The 27005-nt window shown below is 36.5% G+C and overlaps 1 protein-coding gene across 1 annotated transcript in view; it reads left to right on the top strand.

The window, feature by feature from the left end:
• VWA8 (von Willebrand factor A domain containing 8) overlaps positions 1-27005 on the top strand; it is a 384129-nt gene that overhangs the window by 68129 nt on the left and 288995 nt on the right. Inside the window, exons 6-12 of the mRNA XM_017850208.1 lie at positions 2605-2769; positions 3131-3180; positions 3902-4010; positions 6352-6456; positions 15598-15729; positions 18065-18199; positions 18290-18367. Of these exons, the coding sequence (XP_017705697.1) occupies positions 2605-2769; positions 3131-3180; positions 3902-4010; positions 6352-6456; positions 15598-15729; positions 18065-18199; positions 18290-18367 (774 nt within the window). The remainder of the gene's footprint in view (positions 1-2604; positions 2770-3130; positions 3181-3901; positions 4011-6351; positions 6457-15597; positions 15730-18064; positions 18200-18289; positions 18368-27005) is intronic.

Consider the following 27005-nt stretch of genomic DNA (forward strand, 5'->3'; position numbering starts at 1 on the left):
TGTTATGCAGAACGTTTTCTCTTTAGATGCTTTCTAATTACAAAATAACTACTTGCTACTAGCGATTATATTAGTGTTCACCATTTTTAGTAAATAATTTGGAAAAAAAATACTCAGAATATGGAATTTTTTTTAAAGTATAGGAGTTACTTCACAACAAAAAGTTTGATATGTTCTTTATTCTTATAGTAGATTCTGTGCAAAGTTATTGAACATATTACTTTGGATAGAAATTCTCGATATGTGAGTCAAAAGAGGTTTAGTGACTGGGTGCGGTAGCTCACGCCTCTGACCCTAGCACTTTGGGAGGCTAAGGCGGGCAGATCACCTGAGGTCAGGAGTTCAAGATCAGCCTGGTCAACATGGTAAAATCTTGTCTCTACTAAAAATAGAAAAATTAGCTGGGTGTGGTGGCATGCACCTGTAATCCCAGCTACTTAGGAGGCTGAGGCAGGAGAATCACTTGAACCCGGGAGGCTGAGGTTGTGGTAAGCCAAGATTGCACCACTGCACCTCAGCCTGGGTGAGGGAGCGAGACTCTGTCAAAAAAAAAAAAAAAAAAAAAAAAAAAAAAAAAAAAAAGAGGTTTAGTATGCAAAGAATGCTTATTATTAAGTGAGAAGGGTCTACTACATTTTTCTCCCAAAGTAAATATCAGTATAAACACATAATTTTTTATCGGTAAATGTTATTTCTGTGTTCATAGAATCTGTCTTATAAGAACCTCACAGCAGATAGGCAAGATCCCTTCAAAAAGTACTATCATCTTATGACAACTTTTATGCTAAAAAGATTCTAACACCATAACGTAAGCCCCATTTATTTCTAGGTAGCTTTGATATTCTAAATTTAATATCTCAAAAATGTTATTGGTTTCATAAAGGTGTTTATAGTAGAATTCTGTTATTATGGAAAGAGATACAAAGTTCGGTTTGTATGAACTTTATATTTTATTTAACATTTTGGGTAAATGAAAAGAAATATTTAGTCAGCTCTCTGAAGTTTCTACTTTTGGTTTCTCAGACAGGGCTAGATCTAGACTCTCACTTTCTAGTGTCTATGACATAGTGTCAGTGTATTAATTAGATGTATGATTGCTGATTTTGATTCATACCAAATGATTGAAATAATTATTTATTTCAATAATTATTTATTATTTTTAAAATTAATTCATGCAGTCAGTCAACAGACATTTGTCCTGTTATACACTAGAGGTAATAAGTCCTCTCAAGAGTGTGGAGCTAGCATGAGACAGTCATGTATAGAAGCAAATGCACAAATAAATAATGATAGAAGCTTGCATAAGATAAAGTAAAAGGGTACAAAAATGGTTCTGATGAGGGAAGGGGATCTGAGTTTTATGAAGATGTTTTTTGTGTTGAGCTTTGACTGACCCTTGTGTTTATGCTTTGCAAAGTGAAAAGGGTGTTGTTCCAAGAAGATGGAGTCGTGTTGGTGAAGCAGCCTCATGTGTTTGGAGAGCTGCAGTTGGGAGACGGATTGGAGCACAGGATCATGGAAGGAAGGTCAAGGGGACAGGCGTGCACTGGTTGCTGAGACTGAGAGAATCAGAGCTTCTGCCAGGAAAGGCCTTGAGCGCCTTCTTAAGAGTTTCTGTATTGTCATTTGGGCTGTGAAGAGTTGCTGAAAGATGTGGACGCTTCTCTCAGAATGTACAAATGTGCATTTGTACAAACTTAGTCAATACCGTAGATCCTGCTGCTGAAGAATGTGAAGAGCCATTGATAGAGTTAGGCAGAGAAGGAAGGAAATGAGATTTAACAGGTGCCTGCTATGGGCCACTTGTTTGCACACACATTTTCACATTTAGTTTTCCTAGCAGTCACAATAATGTAGATGGTATTTTTCCTACTGAGAAGGCTAAGGTTCCAAAGGTATAATGACATGCATGTGCTAACATTTAGTAAAAGTATACATCAAGCAGTTGAGCCAGGATTTGTGACTCCAAAACCCGTACTGTTTCCGTTCTCTAAGCTCCACTGTATACTAGTTACAGGACCATGGGACAAGTTATATAACTCCTTTGAACTTTAGTTCATTCATTCATGTAAAAAGGAGATTGTCTATATTGGATTCTGGTGAAAGTTAAATGAGAAAAATCCATGGAACATGCTTACCACATAGTAAGTTTCCAAAACATGTTATTACGAGTAATATGCCTTGCTAGGAATACCCACAAACATAATTATGTATTTAAGGTCCACTGGTAATCAATCACAGCTCTGCTGGTGACCTGCCCATTGGGGACTACCTTTGTTACAACCTCTAGTCATGTCTTTTCCTTACCCCCGACTCTTTCCCTCTGTGTTACTGACTAAAGCTTGGAGATCTGACCCAAGTCTCCTTTATTCCTTGGTGTGTTAACTGCTTTCCCTTTCAAACACCCCAATCTTCATGTTGTGAGACTGCCCTGGCATCCTGAACCTGATTTCACTTTGCTGCCTTCCTTGACAGTTTGGTTTTGAGAGTGTTCTCCAATACAGTTTTCTCAACAGTCAAGTCCTAAGTCCCTGGACTTGGCAGCTCTTATAGTTATGATCTGTATCATTTATGCTATAGCTTCTGGATCTCTTACTTTCATAGGATCATACCAAAAAAGAATTGGATTCTTGGAACATTGTCCGAGTTAGTGAAAATTTCCGAGTGATCGCCTTGGGCTTGCCAGTGCCAAGGTATTCTGGGAATCCATTAGATCCCCCTCTTCGTTCTCGATTTCAAGCCAGGGATATTTATTATTTACCCTTCAAGGTAAGTATGACCAAGGATAATTTATTTTTTAAACAGTTTTTCTATTTATAACAAGAAATTCAATGCTATAAAATGTTACTGCATTTTAAATGTCTTCCTCAGTAGGTCATGGAAAGATATGAGAATAAAGAGTAAAGAAAATCTCTGGAAACTAGGAAGAAAAATTATTATGGCATTATTTGAAGGATTTTTTAAAAGGCTGGCTTTTCTTTTAGAAAATGAAATGTATCAATAAATGACTTTTTGCTATTAAATATTTAGTGTCTGCTTAATTAAAAGGTTGATTGTGTCTATAAAACATTTGCACTTAATCCGTTACATTTCTTTTTAATTAATTTAATATGTTTCTATATTACTTTAGGACCAACTTAAGTTGTTATATTCAATTGGAGCCAATGTTTCTGCTGAGAAGTAAGTATATTTTTATAAATATCTGGACACTGAATATTGAATTTGTTTTGTCTGTTCATTGATTGATTGATTCATTCAGCAACTGGAATTCTTATAAGAATTTTTCAGTATTAGAATGTTTGGTGATAAAATTAATAAGATATCTTTGGCGAGAATCTCAAGATCTAATAGAGTTGAAAGATACGTGAATAGCTTTGGTTAACATGGTATAGTAAGTGCCATCATTTCAAAATATTGAGGGTATTAGTTGAGATTTTATAAGGGCTTCACAAAAGCATTGGCGTTTGAAATGGGTCCTAAATAATGAGCAAGTTTTTGCCAGATAGAGAATGGAATCAAGGAATTTGAACAGAATAAGTGTTTTTTTTTTTAAGCATGAAATGTGAGAGTTTATGCCTTATTCTTAGGGCCATAAAAAAACTCTTGAAAGGCTAGAGTTTAGGTTTGGGATTATGAAATGTGAGAGATGAGGCTGTCAGGGTAGATTTGGACCAGGTGGTGAGAAACCTCAAATATTGTGATAAATTTAGGAATATATTTGCGTCTAATCAACTTCTGAGTTTTAAGTAGGATATTATGATGCGGAGCCATTGCCCCTTAAGAATTAATATTAGGGATCATCTTTTTAGATTAATTAAATTGGCCCCTGTATTTTATATTTAACAGACTTACACATTTTATATTTTAAAACTATTAAAATTTAATATCATTTTTCCCCTAGAGTTTCTCAGCTCTTGTCCTTTGCCACAACTCTGTGTTCCCAAGAATCTTCTACTCTTGGACTTCCAGATTTTCCTTTAGACAGTTTAGCAGCTGCAGTACAAATCTTGGTAAGTAAAATAAATTAACGACTGGCATACCCAAATATGTTAAAAATTTTGAAAGTTAATCATTAGGGATTAATGACTTCAGTTTGCTTTTGTCATACTCTTCTATAAATATTGTAAAACCTGAGATTAATTTGTTATGCAGTGCAGTAAACTGTACAGAGACCAAGGACATGTTCTGAGCCCCTGAAGAGCTTTCAGCTTTGGAGTGGGAGCTAGACATGCAATCTCAGTGAATTCCTACAGAGGAAAGGAAGGCTTTAGCCTGGTCAAGTAAAAGGTGTGCTGCAGTGTAAGTTAGGCCTCAGAGCTGTCCTTACCTGAGTTAGGGGAGCTAGGGCTTTCACACTGCTCTAGCATGGTTGTCTCAGGGACACAAATTTCTGGATACTAACTGCTCTCCCAGCATGTGTGCAAGTGTGGCTTCAAGAGCCCAAGGATGTCTTCTTAGAAAGACCTACAGCAGTTGCTGTTGGAAGAGGAAGCTAGGAGGCACAAGAGAGAATACAAACAGATCTGAGGGGATCTGATAGAGTACAGACATTGTCCACTACAGTTTCACAAAGGGCATGGCGGTCATGTCTGGAGTGATAGAAATGCCTTCCAGGCAAGAAGTCAAAGCACAGGCAAATGTGTTTAATCACAAAAGGGCCTAGTATCTTTGGAGAATGAGAATAAGTTGTATCCCTAAAGCAAGTATGTGTGGTAGAGGGAGAAGTTAGAACACTATTGTGAAATGTTTTGTATGATGAATGAAGTTTCCTGGATTTTATGATGTGGAAAAAGTGGCTTATCAGAGAATATTAAGTAGGTGGGCTATGAAGGTGACCAGACTTATGTTGGAGGAAGACACCTTTGTTGGCAGTGAGGGAATGACTAGGAAGCTTTTTTTAACACTCAGTGAGACCCTGTGGAAGAGGGCACCATCCAAGATAGTGGGGATACTATCTTAGGCAAGAGACTTATATTTAAACTTTAATGTATGTATGTATGTATGTATGTATGTATATATGTATGTTTCCTGTGAGTCAGGGAGCCTAGGTATTGTTGACATTGTTCTTTACATCCAGAACAGAATTTCTCCTCCTGTTTATTAAATCTTATACTTTTATCGAATCTTTTTGTTTTTGCTTAGAACATTTTATTTTGAAAATTCTCAAATGTAAAAAAAGTTGAAAAATAGTAATTTCATAATCCCCTCACCTACAATCACCAATTATTAATATATTGGTACATTTGTTTGCATGTGCTTTTTTCTTTTTTTTTTTTTCCTGAACCATTGGAAGTAAATTGCAGTCAGTACTCTTAAATACTTTAGTATATGTATTAGTTCGTTCTCCCGCTGCTATGAAGAAATACCTGAGACTGGGTAATTTATAAAGGAAAGAGGTTTTACTAACTCACAGTTCCACAAGGCTGTGGAGGCCTCAGGAAACTTACAATCACGGTGGAAGGGGAAGCAAACACGTCCTTCTTCACATGGTGGCAGGAGAGAAAAGTGCCGAGTGAAGGAGAGGAAAAGCCCTTTATAAAGCCATCAGATCTCATGAGAACTCACTACCATGAGAACAGCATGGAGGTTAACTGCCCCCATGATTCATTTATCTCCCACCGGTCCTATGGGAGCTACAATTCAGGATGAGATTTGGGTGGACACAAGCAAACCATATCAGTATGCAGCTTCTAAGAATTAGGACATTCTTCTCCATAACCAGAACAACATTATCACACTTCATATCATGTTAACAGTAATCCATATCATCTAATAGATAGTTCATATTGAAATTTCACTAATCGTTCTTATCAATAGACTCTTTTAAAGTGAGGTGGACAGAATTGACAGTGCAAATAATGTGAGGAAAGACTTGAGGATAATGAATACTTTCTAATTTTGTAGTTATAACTGAGTTATAACTGTGAAGCTAAGTGAATGTGGGTGAGATTAATCTAGGAATAAAAGGGGATCAGGTACTTTGGGATGAATAAGGTACAGACATGTATTCTGTTTCAAATGGGGGTCTATGGGATATTCATATAGTCATATGTAATAAACAATTGAGGGCTCAGGTTTAGAGCTCAAGAAAGAAGTCAGGACCAGACATAGAAGTGTGGGAGCCATCAATACATAGAAGATAGATGAAAGATGGAAATGGGTAAGCTTACCCAGGGAAAGGACAAGGAATGAGAAGAGAAAATAATGAATATTTGCTTTTGTAGACTTATAGAAAATACCAGACACCTATTGGTTACTTTTACAAGTCAGTTTTAATGTATGTACATTTCAGATGTTTTCTGTGATTATTTTGAATTTTGCTCATTCCTATATATTTTTGCTCCTACATAGGATTCCTTTCCTATGATGCCAATCAAACATGCAATCCAGTGGCTTTATCCATATAGTATTTTACTAGGTCACGAAGGGAAGATGGCTGTAGAAGGTGTTTTAAAGGTGAGTATCTGCTTCCATTTCTTTCCTTTCTTTTCCCATTTTCCCTTCTCTTGCCTTTTCCCATCTTCCCCTCACTCCTTTCCCCACCTTTCCTATTTTTCTCTCCCCATCCTTATTTCTTCCCTTTCTCTTCCCCTCCATTCTTTACTAGGCATGGAGGCATCGGCATTCCAACAAGAAGACAGCTGTGATAAATAGGGCAGCAAACACAGAGTGGGTGATGTGGTTGGGAGATTTGTTGTGTTGAGCAAAGAAGTAAATAGATTGAGCAAATGAATGAATATATTGAGGATAATAAGAGCTATGCTTCTCACTGTTGGATAAGGGATTTATAACTATGGAAAAGGGGAAGGCAAGAAAAAACTCTTAAGGTATTGGACTGGAATTGGTGTTATTATGAATCATGGGTTTTTTAGAACCATATATATGAACAGATAGTTACAGATAGAGATAGTATGTGTATATGTATAAATACACATATTGTCTAGCTGTCTCCTGAGAGAGCCTAAAAACTATGATGTTCTAGTAGCAGTGATCACACCAAGTACCTGGACATTGGTTTCTAAATACCATGTTCTCTCAAAGGATCAGGTTAGGGAATGTAGAAGATGAGCCTGGACCATCTTTTTGTGCCAGAGAGTAAGGAGATATTCAACAAGTGATGTTGATATGTCAAAATGATGGAGTTCCCAGGTTGAAGTGGCTGAAATCTGGGACAATTTGAGCATAAAAATAAATGATGATGGTAATTGGTTTTAACCTGTTGCATAAAATAGGAATCCATGAATCCATACTGATATAAATGAACAAAAAATATGGAGATGGGCATTCTCTTTTAAAGTGTAAAATGCCTACTTGTGAATCTAGAAGGAATTACATACATAGAAAAAACACCATTTGGCAACCATCAGAGTGGCAGTTAATTTAGACAGGAGTCATCAAAGGGTGTTAAAGCTGGCAGGTGGAGCTTCTATGAGGCACAAGGTATTGGTGTAATCTCTGAATATCTCCCTCCAAAAGACTCAGTTGACTACCAAACCAAGAAAGTGGTATTTTTACAGTAAACTTCAACTTGACCAGGTGGGACAAATTGACCTTGTATGCCTCCCAAATTCCCCATTTCTGGGGAATTTTTGCTGAGAGTTCATGATGTATGTTTGGCTATGAGGAAATATTGTAGAGTTCTAGATTGAGGGCCATTATATAGAACATAGGCCTCTATTCTTTAAAACTGTTCAGACATGAAAGACAGGGAAAAACATAGAAATGTTTCAGGCTAAAGGAGACTGAAGAGATTGGATAGCTAAATGCATCATTTGTTCCTGAATTAAATCCTGGACCGTTAGAAACAAGTGACAATATTGGCACTGTTTGTAAAACTTGAATAGAGTCTGTGGATTGGATAATAGTGTTATATTAAGTGGATTTCCTCATTTGGAGGCTTATGTGGCAATTACACCGGCCACAGTTGTTGTTTTCAGGAAATATCAACTGAAGTGTTTAGGGGTATGGGGACATCATATCGGCAGCTTGTTCTCAAATTGTTCACATAAAGATCACTGATAAAGTAGGCAGGGGGAGTAGGAGGGAGAGGGAGATGTGCTTTAAAAATGTTAACCATTGAGGAAACTGGTTGAAGGTTATTAACTTGAAAAGCGAGCATTTTATATAAAACTATGGAACTTGCTATTGAGCTTTCATTTAAACTAATGAAGGCCTCATTTTTTGTCATAAGTGGTTTATAGTACGTGGGGCATGGGGGCATGGTTTTCTTTCAAAATACGTGTGGCATAATTTCCTCTTTGTATCGTTAACAGTGGTGTTTTCCAAAAGGCCAATCACACTCTAAAATGTCTTATAACTGTATTTTTAAAGTGTTGACCCTTGGTAGAGACTTACTGGCTCACCAAAATTAACTCCTCCTTATGAAAGATGGTTTTTGCTTTTCTTACATGGTTTGGCTCGAGGTGCAGATTTCTAAGAAATAGAATGTGAACACTAAGCTGTGTGGCTTTCTATATAGAAGGTTCAGTTTCTGGAGGCCAGGGTTTGACAACTTGAAGCATATGGAATGGTATTTCTCTCTCCCTTATCCTCAAATCTACCCAGAATCTTTGGGATACAGAACATCCTCTGTGTATGTATTAATAATGAGAGGACCTTTGAAGAGTGGAACATTGGATTCTAATTACGTAAGTGGGATCTTTTTCAGAGCAGTTAGCCAAAGAACCCAAAGAAACAGTATTTTCATTGACTGGTTATGTCAGTAATAATAATAAGATTATTATACAGCTGTTCCTAATAGATAATGAGAAGAGGGGTATAGTTAGAGACAGAATCTAAAAGAGAAGCAAAAAGAAGCAAGGGGAAAATGATGGTTAATAAAGAGACAAAGGAGGGAAGAGACATCAGAGAATGGAAGCAGTGAAATAACCAATGATGAAAGAGAAGAAAGGTAGGGGTGTGTGTGTGTGTGTGTGTGTGTGTGTGTGTGTGTGTGTGTGTGTATGAGAGAGAGAGAGAGAGAAAGGGAAAGTAGGAGGAGAAGGAGGAGGAGGAACAGCAGCAGAAAGAGGAGGAGGGTGGATATTAAGAACCATTTGGAAATGGGAGATTAATTCATAGGCTCAAGGAGTCAGGAAATTCCCATCTTCTGACAATATAGTTCACTGCAAGGCTTATTCCAGGTGCTGGGGGAAAAGAGAACTCGAACTTATCTTTGATCTAATCAACCTCTAAGCTAAATTGGCCATTGGTCATTGAAGTAGAGTACCTAGTGTTTAAGATCAAAGGCCGTGACTCCAGATAAACTTTAATGCCCCTCAGCCCAATGTGCAGTGCCTTGGAAACAAGGTCACATCCTCAGGGAGGAAGAAACTCATAAGAAGTTCTGATAAAATGAAGTTTTTTCGTGAAAAAACTGAGAGAAGATATTCAGTGTCTAAAAAAGTCAGTTACAAACAAAGGTCTTTACCTTTACCAGGAAACCACTTTGATGTGTTTTTTGGTCTGTAATTTCAAAACTAGTCATACAAATTTATTATAAAGTTATAGCATATCTTTAAAGAGTTGCATTTTCTTAAGAAAGTAGCTAGTGTTGCTTCATTTTTTGGTCTTTTAACCATAATTAAGGGGAATGTAGAAAAATGATTGAGTTTATATTGGAACAGAAATGATTTCGAATTTGAATGTGAGTGTTTTGAAAAGGAAAAGGGATTGGTATTAATTAGATAAGAGGAGAAAGAGTATGGCTGCCTTCTCACCTTAATTATGTGAAGAGCTAGTTAATGGACATTTGTAACTCAGTAAACTGTCAAGTGGGAGGGCTTAAGTTCATTTGTCTGATCTTAATGAAGTACTTTCTTTTTGTAAGATCATTACACAGTGATATATACAACCAGATTAGCATCTTAAATAGCTTTTCTTAAGAGTGGAAGTGTCAAAAAAAAAAAAAAAAAAGGAGTGGAAGAGTCTATTTATTGATATAATTCTTTGTGATCTGTTCTGGGAAGTCTGGCCTGTTATTGTAAGTTTCTGCATTTACCTCAAAGCATTATTTTAAGCAAATATTTATAGATGGGTGAAATATTACATGTGCTCAAATAGTTTTGAATTAGAAGAGGTAAAAATTAATAAAATATTGTTAAATTTGGAAAAAATGTTTGCATAAGATATAGAAGTATGTATTATAATGGTAAATTAAGAAGGTATGTATATATGCACATTCTAAACGCAAATTATGTGCGTATAGAAATCTAGTGATACAGAAATGGATACAACCTGATTTCAGCTCCTGAGGAAGTTACAATATTAATGTCTGAGGAGCATCAGATATTTCAATAAATAACTATTTTAATATGGTGGGTTTTTTTGTTTGTTTGTTTTTTTAAGCAGTGTAGCATAATGATGACATAGGCCAGTGAAATAGGAATTAAGCGAATATGAGAAACGTTTCAGAGGAAGGATGATACATATTACTAACTGATGAAATATGAGGTGGGTTAATGGAGCTATGAGAGAAAGTGAGAAACCAAAAATGTCCATAAATCCTACCTTGGACATGTGAGTAGAGTTGCTATTAATTAATATGATAAAGTGTGAGAAGGAACATGTTTGTGGTGGGGGCTAAATAATTCCATATACTAGAACCCTTTTGAATTTGGGGTTTTTCTGGTGGTTTTATCTAGCAGACTTGAAAATATGGACCTGGTTCTAGAGGTGTTTTGATATTAAAGATAAATACTTGGAACCCATTGATGTGTGGGTGTTAGTTGAATTCATGGGAATGGATGTAACAACTTAAGGAATGCAAGTATACTGAGAGGAAAAATCTGTCTGCAGATTGAACATTTCAGGATTGGATCAGTAGGGAAAGAACCTTCAAATTGGGCAGAGGAAGAGTGGTTAGAGATAGAAGCAGAATGGTGGAGAGTATTCTTAGGGAGCATTGGGAGCAACTGTTTCAAGAAGAAAGTAATAGCAACAGTTTCAAATGCTGCAAAGATGCCTTGTTGAATGAAGACTTAACATTCACTCAAAAAAGATTGTTCATTCCGTCCATCCTTCCATCCAATCAATTAGCCAGGCACTATTGTGCTGGAGATATACGCAACACGGAAGTTTCTGCCTTCATGGAGCTTATTTTTCTGTGAAGAGCGACTATCAGTCAAGTAAGTAAGTAAGTATATAATATGTCAGTTGAGGAATGGATGCTATCACTGAGAAGATGACATTTGAATAAAGATCTGAAGGAGAGAAGTCATGTGGGTAAAAAGTATTTCAGACAGAAGGGATAACCAGTATAAAAATGCTGAGGCAGGAGCACACCTGGGAACTGTAGGAACAGTAAAGGACAGTGTATTGGGGCAGAGTGAGTGAAGGAGAGGTGATTAGGAGAGAAATCAGAAGGTAAATAAAGTCAGATCATGTAGGGCTCTGTAATCCATGGAAAGGACTTCTGCTTTCAGTCTGAGTGAAGTGGAACACCATTTGAGGGTTTTGAGGAATGTGTTATATGAGTAATCATTTTAACAGGTTGGTTGCTGAGTAGTGAATAGACTGTGGAGGGTATGAATGAAAACAGGGAAAAAACAGTTGGTAGACTCTTGTAGTAATCCAGTTGAGACAGTATTGTACCTTTGACCAGCTGTGATGTTGGTAAGAAGTAGTTGGATTTGGGTTATGTTTTGAAGGTAGAATCATTATGATTTGCTGAAGGGTTGGATGTAGGGTTGATACAGAGTTAAGGATGATTTCAAGCTTTTGGACTGAGAAACGTGAATGATGAAGTTGGAGATAGAGAATATGGAGGTGGAGGGAATATCAGACCAGAGTATTGGACATATTTGATTTAACATGCCTATTAGCCAAATGGAAATGTCAAAGAGGCAGTTGCATATATAAGTCAAGATTTCAGGAGAGAGATCTGGATCAGAGAGAGAAAATTGGGATCATGATGGTTTGTAAAGTCATGCAAGTGATGAGCTTATTTAAAAAGTGAATGTAGATAGAAAACAAAAAGTTCCACTCCTGAAGTACCTTACTGTGTACTGGTCAAGAAGATGAAGAAGAACCTGCAAAAGAGACTGAGAAGGAAACAGCAAAATAGGAAGAAAACTAATTTATTTAATTTGGTAAAGTGGATATCATTGATGAACTCACCAAGATCAGTGTTAGTAGAGTGATGGGAACGTAAGCCAAAAATCAAGGGGCTTACATTTTAAATTGGAGATGAAACTGAACCAGTGATTATATATTCATATGTATCAACCAAGTTTGATGGTGAACAAAAGCCAAAAGATGATAGATCACTTAAGGATGAGGTATAATTAAGAAATGACTGTTTCTTGAAATGGGGGAGGCAAACATTTTTATAGGCAGAAGGGACAAAAAATGTGGAGTACATGAAAAATGTGGCCTAGCTAAGGTGGAAAAGGACATTTTCAGAGCACCCTTGTGTGTTGGTTTGAAATGATGGAAGAACATGCTTTCCACTCAGGAACCGGAATGATGGAGCTGCCATAATCTGACGTAGAAAGACTTCTAGGGGTTTCTGTCTACTCATAGTTAAAGCAGAAGTCCTTTCTACTGAAACAGTGGGTACAATAACAAGAATTGATTAAAACATCAATGATTTTGAGGATGAAGGAAACATAATTTTGTTCGTTCATTTAACAAGCCGTTATTGACCATTGACTATGTCCCATGTGTGATTCTAGGTTCTGGAAATTTAGAGTGAGCCAAATAGACACATTTAATACTGCCCTAATGGGGCTTATGTTCTAGTAAAGTATGGAGGAGTATGCGTCTGAAAGCTCTGTTCTGAGTGGAGGAGGCAGCTAGATTGCCTCGTGACAGGGTGATAAATGGGCTCAGATTGACTTCTGAGGAGAGTAGTAATGGTTTGTATTTGTTGATGAGGGGCTATGAGAAAAGAACCCAGGAGAGACTGTGGCCACATATTTGTTCAGGCAATATGGTTTGCAGAATTTCACTTTCAGTGCTTAACAATCTAGAAAAAGGTATGAAAAAAGTAGATGGCCTGATGGGACAGGATTGGGAATTGTAAGGATGAATATGGAAGCCTGACAGACCAGTATCCAATGTGATTTATATTTCATTTTATTTAATTATAATTCACAGTTTAAATAACCTAATTCTAAAGAAAGTGTATTAGAAATGTTAGTACTGTTTAACTGAAATTCAAGAATTCATAGGAAATACTCATAAAGTGGTAAGTTAACAAACTCTTGTTTTCTACCTCTTGCTAGGAAGTAACCTGAAATAATTAGGTTACTTGTCTATTGTCCTTCTGACCAGCTGTGATGTTGATAAGAAGTAGTTGGATTTGAAGGTAGAATCATTATGATTTGCTGCAAGGTTGGATGCAGGGTTGAGACAGAGTTAAGGGTGATGATTTCAGGCTTTTGGACTGAGAAACTTAAATGATGAAGTTGGAGATAGAGAATATGGGGGTACCTTTCTGATTAACGATCCTCTAAACTTTCTATGCCAGAAAATGATAATTCACCTTGCAATTTGAAGTTTTTACTATCCTAGTGTATTCTGGCCTACTATTTTTATTTTACTGAAATATTTTAGCTTGAATTATTTATGAGGACATAACCAGTATAGCAAGTGGCTCAGGACATTAGTGTTTATTTCTGGAATATGAGTCCTCTGACATCAATCCTGTATCAAATTAGATTGACACTACTCTAGCTGTGGTAAAAACATACATTTAAGCTCATTTATTTGTTTTCCTAGAATTTAATGAATCTTTGTTCTACATTTTTTTTCCTTTTTTTTTTTTTGAGACAGAGTCTCGCTCTGTCACCAAGCAGAGTACAGTGGCACGTCTTGGCTCACTGCAACCTCCTCTTCCCGTGTTCAAGCAATTCTCCTGACCCAGTCTCCTGAGTAGCTGGGACTACAGGTGTGCACCACCACGCCTGGCTAATTTTTGTATTTTTAGTAGAGACGGGGTTTCACCATGTTGGCCAGGCTGGTCTTGAACTCCTGACCTCAAGTGATCCACCCATCTCTGCCTCCCAAAGTGCTGGGATTACAGGCATGAGCCTTCACACCCAGCCATTTGTTCTACATTCTAATGAATTTAATTACTTGAGTAGGTCTTGCTCCTTTCCTATTGAGTCCTCTTTAAAATACAGTGAACCTTTTTTTTTTCCATGAAATTAAGGTGTCAATAATTGTTATTTGTCTACAGCATGGAAGCAATTCTTGTCAAATTATGTGATACTGTGGGGATTTGCATATATAAATTGTGTGAAATGTAGAGCTTTTTAATGGTAGTACAAATATACAGTTTTTTTTTTAGGTTTGGGGAAAGGAGTTAGTGATTGTCTTGAGTACTTATGACATCAAAATGAACACTTGAACTGGGCTGTTATGTTTAGAATGTTGAGGTTAAACATGATTTCCTTCCTCCCAAATCTATTTTCTGGAGTTCTTTCATTCTGCTGAATACAAGAGGATCTGTTCTTTCACTGAGTTTCAACTCTTTCACTATAGTAATAACGTTCCAAAACTAGTGTAGAATTTTGGGGGTTAATTTCTGCCTATTTAATAGTAAAAATAAATTCAGTTTTTTATATTGAGCATGCTGTTATAAGTAGGGCATCGAACTTAATTTTCTATTTATTTTCATCTTTCACGTATTTATCTGTATTCTTTCTGTGCAGTTTTGATATAACTAGCTGGAATGAAGTGGTGTAGTCAGTGTTAGAACATTGGTAATTGGGCCGTATCAAGAATCAATGGTTCTAGCCTTTTTTTTTTTTTTTTTTTTTTTTTTTTTTGTTTGAGACGGAGTTTTTGCTCTGTTGCCCAGGCTGGAGTGCAGTGGCACAATCTCAGCTCACTGCAACCTCTGTCTCTGGGTTCAAGGGATTCTCGTGCCTCAGCCTCCCAAGTTGCTGGGACTACAGGTGTGCACCACCATGCCCGGCTAATTTTTGTATTTTTAGTAGACAGGGTTTCACCATGTTGGCCAGGCTCATCCTGACCTCAGGCGATCCACTTGCCTTGGCGTCCCAGAGTGCTGGGATTACAGGCATGAGCCACTGTGCCTGGTGGTTCTAGCCTTTTAAATCCAGTTCAACAAATATTGAGACCCCACCGTGTAGAAAGCACCGTACCATATGCTGTGGAAAATTGTTATAATAATTTTAGTTAAGCTGTTCACATAGCTGACAGCAGAATGATGTCCAAGAAGTTCTGTTTTCATGGATTTCAGGTAACACATTAACTTTGATTGATTTAAAGAACAAACCAATATGGGCCTTGTTTTATTTCAGCATGTTTTGAAGGGTCTTATCATCTTTTTCTAGGAAGTTGATTATCAAGAGATGTAAGCTATGAACTTTCACCAGGAATTCAGTGATTCCGTTTCTTGTCATATAGTAAATTTTAGGGACTATTTTTATATCATCTTTAATAATTGTTGTAAGTAGAATGGTATTAGTAGGAATAGAAAAGAGTTCTCATTAACTTTTTTTAACCTCTACTTTTATATAAAAATATAAAATGGATTTCGGTTGTAATTAAGGTGTAATCTTTCAGATAGCCAACGTTAATGCTACGATGAAAAGTAAATTGCATGATTTTCTTGTAATTTTACAGCGCTTTGAACTTCAAGATTCAGGGAGCTCTCTGCTTCCTAAAGAGATTGTAAGAGTAGAGAAGATGACGGAAAACCATGTGTCCCAAGCTTCTGTGACCATCCGGATTGCAGATAAAGAGGTGACCATTAAGGTAATTAATCACAGGTTTATTCTTTCTAAGATATACCTTATTCTGCCTGTTTTTATGACCTAAATTAGGTTTATGATCTCCTTATAAGTCTTTCTTGATAGTACTGCTTCTGTCTGTATATATATATATCTATGTCTCCAGAGTCATGTGTGCTTACAAACTGGAAAAATTCAGGAGAAACAGGGAAAGACTTTCATCAAAAATTCAAAGTTGACCTCTGGGAAAATCAAGTCGTGGGTTGATTATTGACAGCATTTTGTCCTATGAGTCCTTGGTAAGAAATAGTGTTTTCAAACATTTGAGCTGCTACAGAGCCCTGTTGTCGAGTAAAATCTTTCTTAGCTATGTGAAACAGTTTAAAAAGGATCGGCTCGGTTGAATGGTTTTTAGAAGAGGGAAATAATATTTGGTCATAGAGCTCCATCTGCATGTATATATGTTATATATATATCAACTCCTTCTATATATATCTCTATGTATATATATACACATATTTTATGGAGTCTTACTATATTGCCCAGGCTTGTTTTGAATTCCTGAGCTCAAACAATACTCCTGCCTTAGCCTCCTGAGTAGCTGGGACTACAGGCACATGCCACTGTGCCCAGCTCATGATAAACTTTTTTGTTTTAATATTTGATATTATTAATATTAATTCATGTTACTGTACTTATTCATTGAACTGAATATTGATTACATCTACCATGAGCTAGGTTCCATATTATGAGTTTACTGTATACTAGTTACTGTATTTGTCTCTTTGCATATATTATGCGATTTAAATCCCCCAAGGTCCATTAAGGTAAGTTTTATTATCTCCATTTTGTAGATTAGAAAACTGAGATGTAAAGAGGTTAATTGATTCACCCAGAGACACCAGCTAGGAGATAGCACAGCTGGGATTTCTAGACAGGGAGAGTTGCCCACTATACTCTCTGTTTTCTTCAGATGAATGGCTCATCTAGCTGATAGTTTAGGATAGAGGCAGATGAGTTAAGACTGCATTGGAATGACTGGGGATATGGAGAAGGAAGTAATACTGGGATTCAGGAGACTGAATAGGGAAAGCTTCAGAGCGAAGGTGAAGCTTGAGCTAAGTGTACAAGAATAACTCAGGATTTTTCCAGTGGCTCAGGAGTGGATAGGACATTTTGGCAGTTTAAACAATATGTTCAGAAGCATGAGGTATGAAAAGACTTCATTATTTGCTTCCCTTTGGTTATGGCTTTTTAACCTCATTGCCTCTAGTCTCTTCCAGTTAGCTTTCTGTGTTGATACCAGGATAAATTCTTAAATGCAAATCTGATCCTGTCGCTTCCAAACTTAAAATTCTTTGGTTCGTGTAGTATATAATATGATCCAACCCAGAGTCCTCAGCAGAGCATGGCTCCTTGGGAACTAATAGGCAGGATAAAAAAAAAAGGGGGGGAAAGACAAAAAATAAAAGGAGAAGTAGGTGTAAAAGATGGGAAGAGATACTCTGAACAGATGTCTCTCAGTAGTAAACTAAGATAAATCTGAAAAGGATTTGTGGACTTGACTTTTAGAAATCAGGAGGTCATTGGTGACTTTAGAGATTCCAGTGGACTAACATTAATTCTGTGCTTACAACTAGAATTTAGGGAAAAATTTATTCTCCAGTAGTAACATCTTTACTGTAAGTTATAAACAGCATTAAGATGACATGATTTTTATGAATATGTCTGACAGTGTGGGACTTTAATTTTAGAGAAATAATTGATTTGGAAGTTTTGTAATAATAATCATCAGATCTGTTAAATGAAAAAATAGTTGCTGCTCTATTGAAATATCAAAAACAGTAAAGAACTAAATTGAGCAAGCTATTAGTTGGAGGCTTTTAAGCAGCAGTTATATACTTTAAGTTACTGATATTTTGAGAAAAACATATGCATGTTTTACACACAGATACACACACACACAAATATATATACATATATATATATACTCACACACACACACACACACACACACACACATATATATTTTTTTGTTTTTTGTTTTTTGAGACAGTCTCTCTCTGTTGCCCACGCTGGAATGCAGTGGCGCAATCTCGGCTCACTGCAACCTCTGCTTCCTGGGTTCAAGCGATTCTCCTACCTCAGCCCCCTGAGTAGTTGGGATCACAGGTGCGTGCCACCATGCCCAGCTAATTTTTTTTGTATTTTGGTAGAGATGGGGTTTCACCATATTGGCCAGGCTGGTCTCGAACTACTGACCTCAAGTGATCCGCCTGCCTTGGCCTCCCAAAGTGTTGGGATTACAGGCATGAGCCACCATGCCCGGCCATGTTATATTGACCTCTCTTTAATTATAGGTGCCAGCTGGGACCAGGCCATTAAGTCAACCTTGTGCATCAGACCGTTTCATACAGACTTTGAGCCATAAGCAGCTACAGGCTGAAATGATGCAGTCTCACATGGTTAAGGATATATGTTTAATTGGAGGAAAGGTAAGAATGACAGTCTCACTGCAGACTTTTAGTTTCCTGGCTTTTGGTTATTTTGACTTACCCCTTGAATAATTGTGTTTCCATTTGTAGGGTTGTGGAAAAACAGTGATCGCCAAGAACTTTGCTGATACCTTAGGATACAACATAGAACCTATTATGCTCTATCAGGTACAGTGTTCATTTTTAGCTGCACTTGGACTATAAGCATATATCCTCAGCCCATCAGCAGAATTTATGGATATCTTCTTGTTATGACTCTTTTTTTATGTAGGTAAAGAACCAAAATAGTAATCAAATTATTCCAATTGAAGTGCAATTATAATTATTTGGAGCTTTTGAAAGTACATTCTAGGATATCTGATGTGCACAACATATCAGGGGCTGTTTTTCAGAGAGATTTATTTTCCAGAGGCCTGGAAGGGTAGGGGGAAAGGAGGAGTGAAGAGAGGTTGATTAATAGTTATAAAAATACAGGTAGGTGGGAGAAATAAGACCTAGTGTTTGATAAATAAGTAGAATGATTATAGTAGACAATAATCTATTGTATATTTTAAAATAGCTAGTAGTTAATAATTCAGATGTTCCAGCATAAAGAAAAGATAAATGTGTGAGGTAATCGACATCTTAATTACCCTAATTTTTTATTTCACATTATATGAATGTGTCAAAATATCGCATATACTCTGAAAATATGTACATATATTGTGTCAATTAAAAAGTGAGATTCATTTTATATGCATGTCCCCACACAGAATACATTTACTGGTAATTTGGAAATGGAAACAAAATAGGTTTCAGCTGCAGTGGGAGCTAAATATGTATTCACTGAATAGATTATTTTTTAAATAGTGACAAAATATGTATAACATAAAGTTTACTACATTAGCCTTTTTTTTTTTTTTGAGACGGAGTTTTGCCCTTTTGCCCAGGCTGGAGTGCAATGGCACAATCTTGGCCCTCTGCACTCTCCGCCCACCCCGGTTTCAAGCGATTCTCCTCCTGCCTCAGCCTCCTGAGTAGCTGGGATTACAGGCACCCGCCACCATGACTGGCTAATTTTTTTTGTATTTTAGTAGAGACAGGGTTTCGCCATGTACAAATTCACTGGCAGTAAGTACCTTCACAATGTTGTGTAACCATTACCACTTCCTTTTTCCAGAACTTTTTCATTATCCTAAACAAAAACTCTGTACTCGTTAAACAGTAGCTCTCAGTTTTTCTTTCCCTCTCAGACCCTGGTAAACTCTACTTTCTGTCCCTATAAATTTGCCTTTTCTAGGTACCTCATATAAATGGAATCATAATTTTTGTCCTTCTTGTTTAGTTTATTTTACTTACCATAATGTTTTCAAGGTTTATCTGTGTTGTTGCGTATATCAGAATTTCATCCCTTATTAGGGCAGAGTCATATTCTGTTTTATGTCTATACCATTCTTTGTTTCTCCATTGGTCTGTTGATGGACACTTGGGGTTGTTTCCTTTACACTATTGTAACCTTTTGGCTATAGTAAGTAATTCTGCTGTGAACAGTAGTGTACAAGTAGGTATTTGAGTCCCTGCTTTCAGTTTTTTAAGGTATATACCTAGGAATGGAATTATTGGATCGTATGATAATTCTGTGTTTAATTTTTTCAGGAGCCAATAAACTATTTTCCATAGCAGTTGCACCATTTTCATTCCCACCAACAATGCACAATGGTTCCAATTATTCTACATTCTCCCTGACACTTTTCTTTCTTTTTTCCTTTTTTTTTTTTTCGTAGTCATTATCCTAATGACTGTGAAGTGGTAATTCACTGTAGTTTTGATTTGCAGCTCTCTAATGGCTACTGATGCTAAGCATCTTTTTCATGTACTTACTGGCTATTTGTGTATCTTCTTTGGAGAAATACCTATTTGAAACTCTTACCCATGTCTAACTTATTTATTTTTTTTCTCTTGATTTTTATTTTAGATTTGGGGGTACATGTGCAGGTCACAATTTACATGGGTAAATTGTATGTCACTGAGGTTTGGTGTATAAATGATCCCGTCACCCAGGCAGTGAGCATAGTGTCTGATAGTTTTTCAATGCACAGCCCCCTCTCAAGTAGTCCCTGTTGTCTGTTGTTCCCATCTTTATGTCCGTGTGTACTCAATGTTTAGCTCCCACTTATGAGAACGTGCAGCTTTGACTTTTTGTTCCTGTGTGTGTTCACATAGGATAATGTCTTCTAGCTACTTCCACGTTGCTGCAAAGGACATGATTTTGTTCCTTTTTATGGCTGCGTGGTTTTCCATGGTGTATCTATGCCACATTTTCTTCATCTAGTCCACTGTTGGTGGGCACCTAGGCTGATTCCATGTCTTTGCTGTTGTGTATAGTGTTTGTATTAGTCAGAGTTCCCAAGAGGGACAGAATAGGATACACACACACACACACACACACACACACACACACACACACAAATAGGATATATATATATATATAAATAAAAGTGGAGATATATATACACACTAATAGATACACACACACATATATATAATATATATACATATAATCATATAATCTGTGAATACATATATATATATGAAGAGGAGTTTATTAAGTACTAACTTACACCATTACAAGGTCCCACAATAGGCTGTCTGCAAGCTTGAGGAGCAAGGAGAGCCAGTCTGAGTCTCAAAACTGAAGAATTTGGACTCCGATGTTTGAGGGCAGGAAGCATCCAGCTCGCAAGAAAGATGTAGGCTGGGAGGCTAGACCCGTCTTGCCTTTTCATGTTTTTCTGCCTGCTTTATATTCACTGGCAGCTGATTAGATGGTGCACATCAGATTAAGGGTGGGTCTGCCTTCCCCAGCCCACTGACTCAAATGTTTATCTCCTTTGGTAACACCCTCACAGACACACCCAGGATCAGTACTTTGCATCCTTCAATCTAATCAAGTTGACACTCAGTATTAACCATCACAGTGCTGCAATTAACATATGTGTAGAACAATTTATTTTCATTTGAGTGTGTACTTAGTAAGGGGATTGCTAGGTCAAATGGTCGTTCTGTTTTAAGTTCTTTGAGGAGTCTCCAAACTGCTTTCCACAGTGGCTGAACTAATTTACATAGCTGCCAGCATTGGGTGAGTGTTCCCTTTTCTCCACAACCTCGCCAGTATCTGTTATTTTTTGACTTTTTAATAATAGCCATTCTGACTGGTGTGAGATGGTATTCATTGTGATTTTGATTTGCATTTCTCTAATGATAGTGTTGATGAGCCTTTTTAAAATATATTTTGGCTACACGTATGTCTTCTTTTGAGAAATGTCTGTTCTTGCCCTTTGCCAATTTTTTAAATGGGGTTGTTTTTTCTTTGTTGAATTGCTCTTTTTGTTATTAGACCCTTGTCATATGCGTGTTTGTGAATATTTTCTCCCATTCTGGAGGTTGTCTGCTTACTTTGCTGATAGTTTCTTTTGCTGTACAGAAGCTTTTTAGTTTAATTAGGTCTCACTTGTCAATTTTTGGTTTTGTTGCAAGTTCTTTTGTGGTCTTAGCCATAAATTCTTTGCCAAGGCCCATATTCAGAATAGTATGTCAGAATAGGTTTTCTTCTAGGTTTTTATAGTTTTAGGTCTTAGATTTAAGTCTTTAACCTGTTTTGAAGTAATTTTTGTATATGGTGAAAGGATCGGGTCCAGTTTCAATCCTGTGCCTGTGGCTAGCCAGTTATCCCAGCACCATTTATTGAATAAGGAGTCCTTGCCCTGTTGTGTGTTCTTGTTGACTCTGTCAAAGATCTGGTGGTTGTAGCTATGTGGCTTTATTTCTGGGTTCCCCTTCCCATTTCATTGGTGTAGGTATCTGTTTTCGTACCAGTATCATGCTGTTTTGGTTACTGTGGTTTTGTAGTATAGTTTGAAGGCAGGTAGCATGATGCCTGAGGTTTTGTTGTTTTTGCTAAGGATTGCATTGGCGATTCAGGCTGTTTTTTGAATCTATGTGAATTTTAGAATAGTTTTTTCTAATTCTGTGAAAAATGATGTTGGTAGTTTGATAGGAATAGCATTTAATCCGTAAATTGCTTTGGGCAGTATGGCCATTTTAACAATTGAAATTCTCAGGAGCACAGCATGTTTTTTTTTCACTTGTTTGTTTAATCTCTGATTTCTTTCAGCAGTGTTTTGTAATTCTTGTTGTAGAGAAAAGATCTTTTACTTTCTTGGGTAACTGTATTCCTAGGTATTTTATTCTTTCTGTGGCTGTTGTAAATGGGATTGTGTTCTTGATTTGGCTTTCAGTTTGGGTGTTATTGGTGTATACAAATGCTACTGATTTTTGTACCTTGACTTTGTATCCTGAAACTTTACTGTAGTCACTTAGCACTTTTAGGAGCCTTTTGGTGGAGTCTATAGGGTTTTTTAGGCATAGAATCATATAATCTGTGAAGAGAGATAGCTTGACTTCCCCTTTTCCTATTTTTATTTCTTGGTCTTGCCTGATTGCTCTGGCTAGGAGTTCTAGTATTATGTTGAATAGGAATGGTGAGAGTGGACATCCTTGTCTTATTCCAGTTGTTAAAGAGAATGCTTCTAGCGTTTTCCTGTTCAGTACAATGTTGGCTGTGGTCCTTACCCATGTTTTAATTGATTTTTTATTTTTTTTAATGGACTTTTTGTTGTTGAGTTGTAGGAGTGTTTTAATGTATTCTGGGTATAGAATTCATTCTCCACATATATGATTTTCTTTTTTTGAGATGGAGTCTCGCACTGTCACCTGGGCTGGAGTGCAATGGCACAGTCTCGGCTCACTGCAACCTCCGCCTCCCAAGTTCATGTGATTCTCCTGCCTCAGCCTCCTGAGTAGCTGGGATTACAATTGCACATCACCACACCTGGCTAATTTTTTGTATTTGTAGCAGAGACAGGGTTTCACTGTGGTAGCCAGGCTTGTCTCGAACTCCTGACCTTGTGATCCGCCCCCCCCTTGGCCTCCCAAAATGCTGGGATTACAGGCGTGAACCACCCCACCCAGCCATGATTTTCAAACATTTTAATTCATTCTGTGGGTTTTCTTTTTACTATTTTAATAATAGGATTTTATACATCTTTTGATGTACAAAATGTTTAAATTTTGTTGAAGTCCAATTTATCATTTTTCTTTTGTTACCTGTTGTTAGTGTTATAGTTAAGGAATCATCGTAACATCCAATATCATGAATTTCCCCCTATGTTTTCTTCTAAGAATTTTACAGTTTTATGTCTTACTTTTAGGTGTCTAATTCTTTCTGAATTAATTTTTGTACATAATGTAAGGTAAGGGTCCAGCTTCAACTTTTGCATGTGAATATCCAGTTTTCCCAGCACCAATGTTGAAAAGATTGTACTTTCCCCATTGGATGGACTTAGTACTCTTATTAAGAATCATTTGACCATATCTGCAAGGATTTACTTCTGGGCTCTCTATTCTATTCTATTGGCCCATGTGTGTGTCCTTATGCAAGTATTATACTGTTTTGATCATGGTCGTTTTATAGTAAATTTTGGAATCAGTAAGTATATGGCTTCCAAATTTGTTTTTCCTTGCCAGGATTATTTTCAGTATTCAGAGTCCCTTGAGATTCCATATGAATTTTAGGATGGATTTTTCTATTTCTTCAGGAAAAAAAAATGCCATTGAGATTTTTATAGAAATTGTATTTAATCTGTAGATCACTTTGAGTAGTACTGTTATCTTAATAAGCATAAATCTTCCAATCCATGAACATGAATGTTTTTTCATTTATTTATGTCTTCTTTAATTTCTTTCTGTAATGTTTTATAGTTTTCGATGTACAAGTCTTTTGTCTCTCTACTTGTTTTTGAATAGATTATTTTGGTGGGTTTACATATATAATATGGTAATAAGAGAAACTTACAGCTAGTGTTCTTACAGAATTAATTTTCTGTCTTTTAAAATAATCTCATCTGAGACATTTTATCATGCTAATTTAAAAAATTCTGTATGTCAGTATTTGCCTGCTTATGATAGCTTATTATAGCAAAAGAGTCTCTTTATTGTTCGAATGACTTTGGAAGTAAATGTGATACTGTCTACTTACATTTTAGGATAACTTTTGTGTTTTAGTTTGGTTTTTTGGTTCCACGTTTTATTGTTTCTGACACTAAATATATTTATATTTAAAATGTTCTTTTATTCTGAAAAATGACATTTAAACCAGTTAGTTGTTGTGACCTTAGATCATAGAAAATTTTGCAAGTTGCTCATATTTCAAATGATTCTATCGGGATTCCTTCCCTGCTGCTTTAAGGTATTTTGTGCCTATTGATTGAATTGGCCAGAGTTTGGAAGGAAGTGCAACTATGTGTTACCAGTAACTTTTGGACTACAAGTAGAAGAGTCTACTGTAAATGTATACATGAGAATTCTCCCCGAAATTGACTTTTTTTTTCTTTTTTTTGGGGTAATTTAATTCATTCAGAGCACCAAGGTACCATTTAGGATTTTGAGTTGCTTGAAAATAGTTTTGGCAGCAAAAGAGAAAATATCCCATCTTCGTATAAAACTATGGTGGATTTATATCTCTATTATTTTGTATAGTTTTCATTGTCATATTTCAAGAAAGACAGGTAAAGGTAGGTAAGAAAGGAGATAAAGGTAGTTAAAATAATTGACTGATTAAAGGACTTAAAAGGTTCAAATATTTACTAAGACTCTCTATTATCTTAAAAGATGAACTCTATGAAGGAGCGTATGATCCAAGTTTATGAAATTGTAAAGGATATGAGTTAAAGTGAAGAGATTTAGATTAGTAGAGATATCCTGATTCTTGAAAGAGAAACATGTAGGGAACAGAAAATAAATTTCTGCATTTTATAGCAGGTGGCACATTTTAGAACCCACAGAAAATAAATTTTGAAATGAGTTCTTATAAATTGATTCTGGGCCTACTAGATTTTTTAAGGGAAATAATAGTATTTGTGAGGATATATCTATCTCTAACTAAATTTATGGAAGATACCATGGAGGACACCCTGCCTTCCTACATAATCACTTCTCTTGGTGTCTTTGTCAGAGATCAAAAGATAGATGGTAGGCTCAGTATGCTCGTTCATGTGTCCATACCTTTCCATAGCTCACAGCAGAAATTATCTGAGTATGGCATATAGCTTCTTTCCATGTAAATAATCAGTTGCTTTTTGTTATAGAAACCAAGCCCCTGAGATCAAATATAAGACTCCTCTGTGGGACACAGGAATTAATAAACTTAAAGAAGGAATTTGGTTTGTATAATAATATAGTGCACATTGATGAAAAAGTTCCAGAGGTTTGATACAACATAGAGAATTTAGTGGGAAAAAGTAGATACATCATCTGTTTTCCTAGAAGATGTGGAGACTTCCCTGTTATTTGTACATGTATAAAGCTACACTTAATCTGTGGTTTTGCCTTATTTTAGACTTGATTATTTTAGAACTGCATTTCATATGAAGTAAAAGGAAAACAGAGCTTTAACACAGATTTGAGGCAGTACATAAAGTAAGTTTTATAATAGGCTATAAAAGTCATAAATCATTTGGCTCAAATGTTAGGTCAGATTCTTTTAACTGATTTTTTTTTTCTTAAGGGTTGAACCAGTGATTTCATAGTGTTGAAGAAGTACAAGTTATTCTTTTCCTTCACAACCAGATAAGGGCATATTTCCAGATATCTTTCTACATCATCATAAATACACTAGATCTGAGATCTTTTCCTTCTGATCAAGTGCTAGTTAGATTAAACACCAAGTCAAATTTAATCTAAAATTTAAGTGCGCATAAGTTTATGGGACTTTTAGTGAAAATAATTATGGTTTAAAATATGTTGAAATCTTAGGATCATCATTGACTCCTTAGCTAAGTTTTTCTTTCTATAGCTAAACTCACACCAAATCCTTTCCCCTCTCTTCCATCTAATCTACAATCCCCACTTCTTGTTTATCCAAATATGGTGGAAATATTTTTATTCTTTTTTTCTCTCTCCTTTGTTTTTATTGCTCTATGTCTTGGATTCATTGCTGTGTCCCTTACCTTTGCCTTGACTTTGTGTTTTTCTCTTATGAAGATTTCAAGACATTTGTATTCATGTAAGTGTTCTTTATTCAACGTTGGACCTTGGAGGCTGACTTTTTTGAGGCATGTTTTTGCTCTGTCCACCAGACGAGTGCAGTGGCGCAGTCACAGCTCACTGCAGGTTCAGACATGTGTTCTTAAGTCATCCTCCCACCTCGGCCTCCTGAAGCTCTGGGATTACAAGTGTGAAGCACCCTGCCCAGCCGGGGCTGATTTTTCACGTGATTCTGTAGCTCATCTTGTTTTCTTGCTTTTTTATTTTACTACAATCTGTCATCCATCCTGTCTTCTTAGATTTTTTTTTTTCCACAAAGAATAGCTCTTACCATGCTAAGAATTTATTTACTTCAACTCCTTCGGATTTCTTTTATTATAAAGTTTATTTTTCAAGAACCATGTATACTGTTGATCACATCAGAACTTTAAAATGGTTGACTCTGGCAATCCTTTTCAAATCCCAGGCTTACCAAGGCTTCTGTTTTTGTTTGTGTGTGTGTGTGTGTGTGTGTGTGTGTGTGTGTGTATGTGTGTGTGTGTGTGTGTGTTTTGGAGACGGAGTCTCACTCCATCGCCCAGACTGAAGTTCAGTGGCACAATCTTGGTTAACTGCAACCTCTGCCTCCCGGGTTCAAGGGATTCTCCTGCCTCAGCCTCCTGAGTAGCTGGATTATAGGCCCACACCACCACACCTGGCTAATTTTTGTATTTTTTTTTTTTTT

This window comes from Rhinopithecus bieti, unplaced genomic scaffold, assembly GCF_001698545.2.
Source record: "Rhinopithecus bieti isolate Rb0 unplaced genomic scaffold, ASM169854v2 scaffold_32955, whole genome shotgun sequence".
Taxonomy (NCBI): domain Eukaryota; kingdom Metazoa; phylum Chordata; class Mammalia; order Primates; family Cercopithecidae; genus Rhinopithecus; species Rhinopithecus bieti.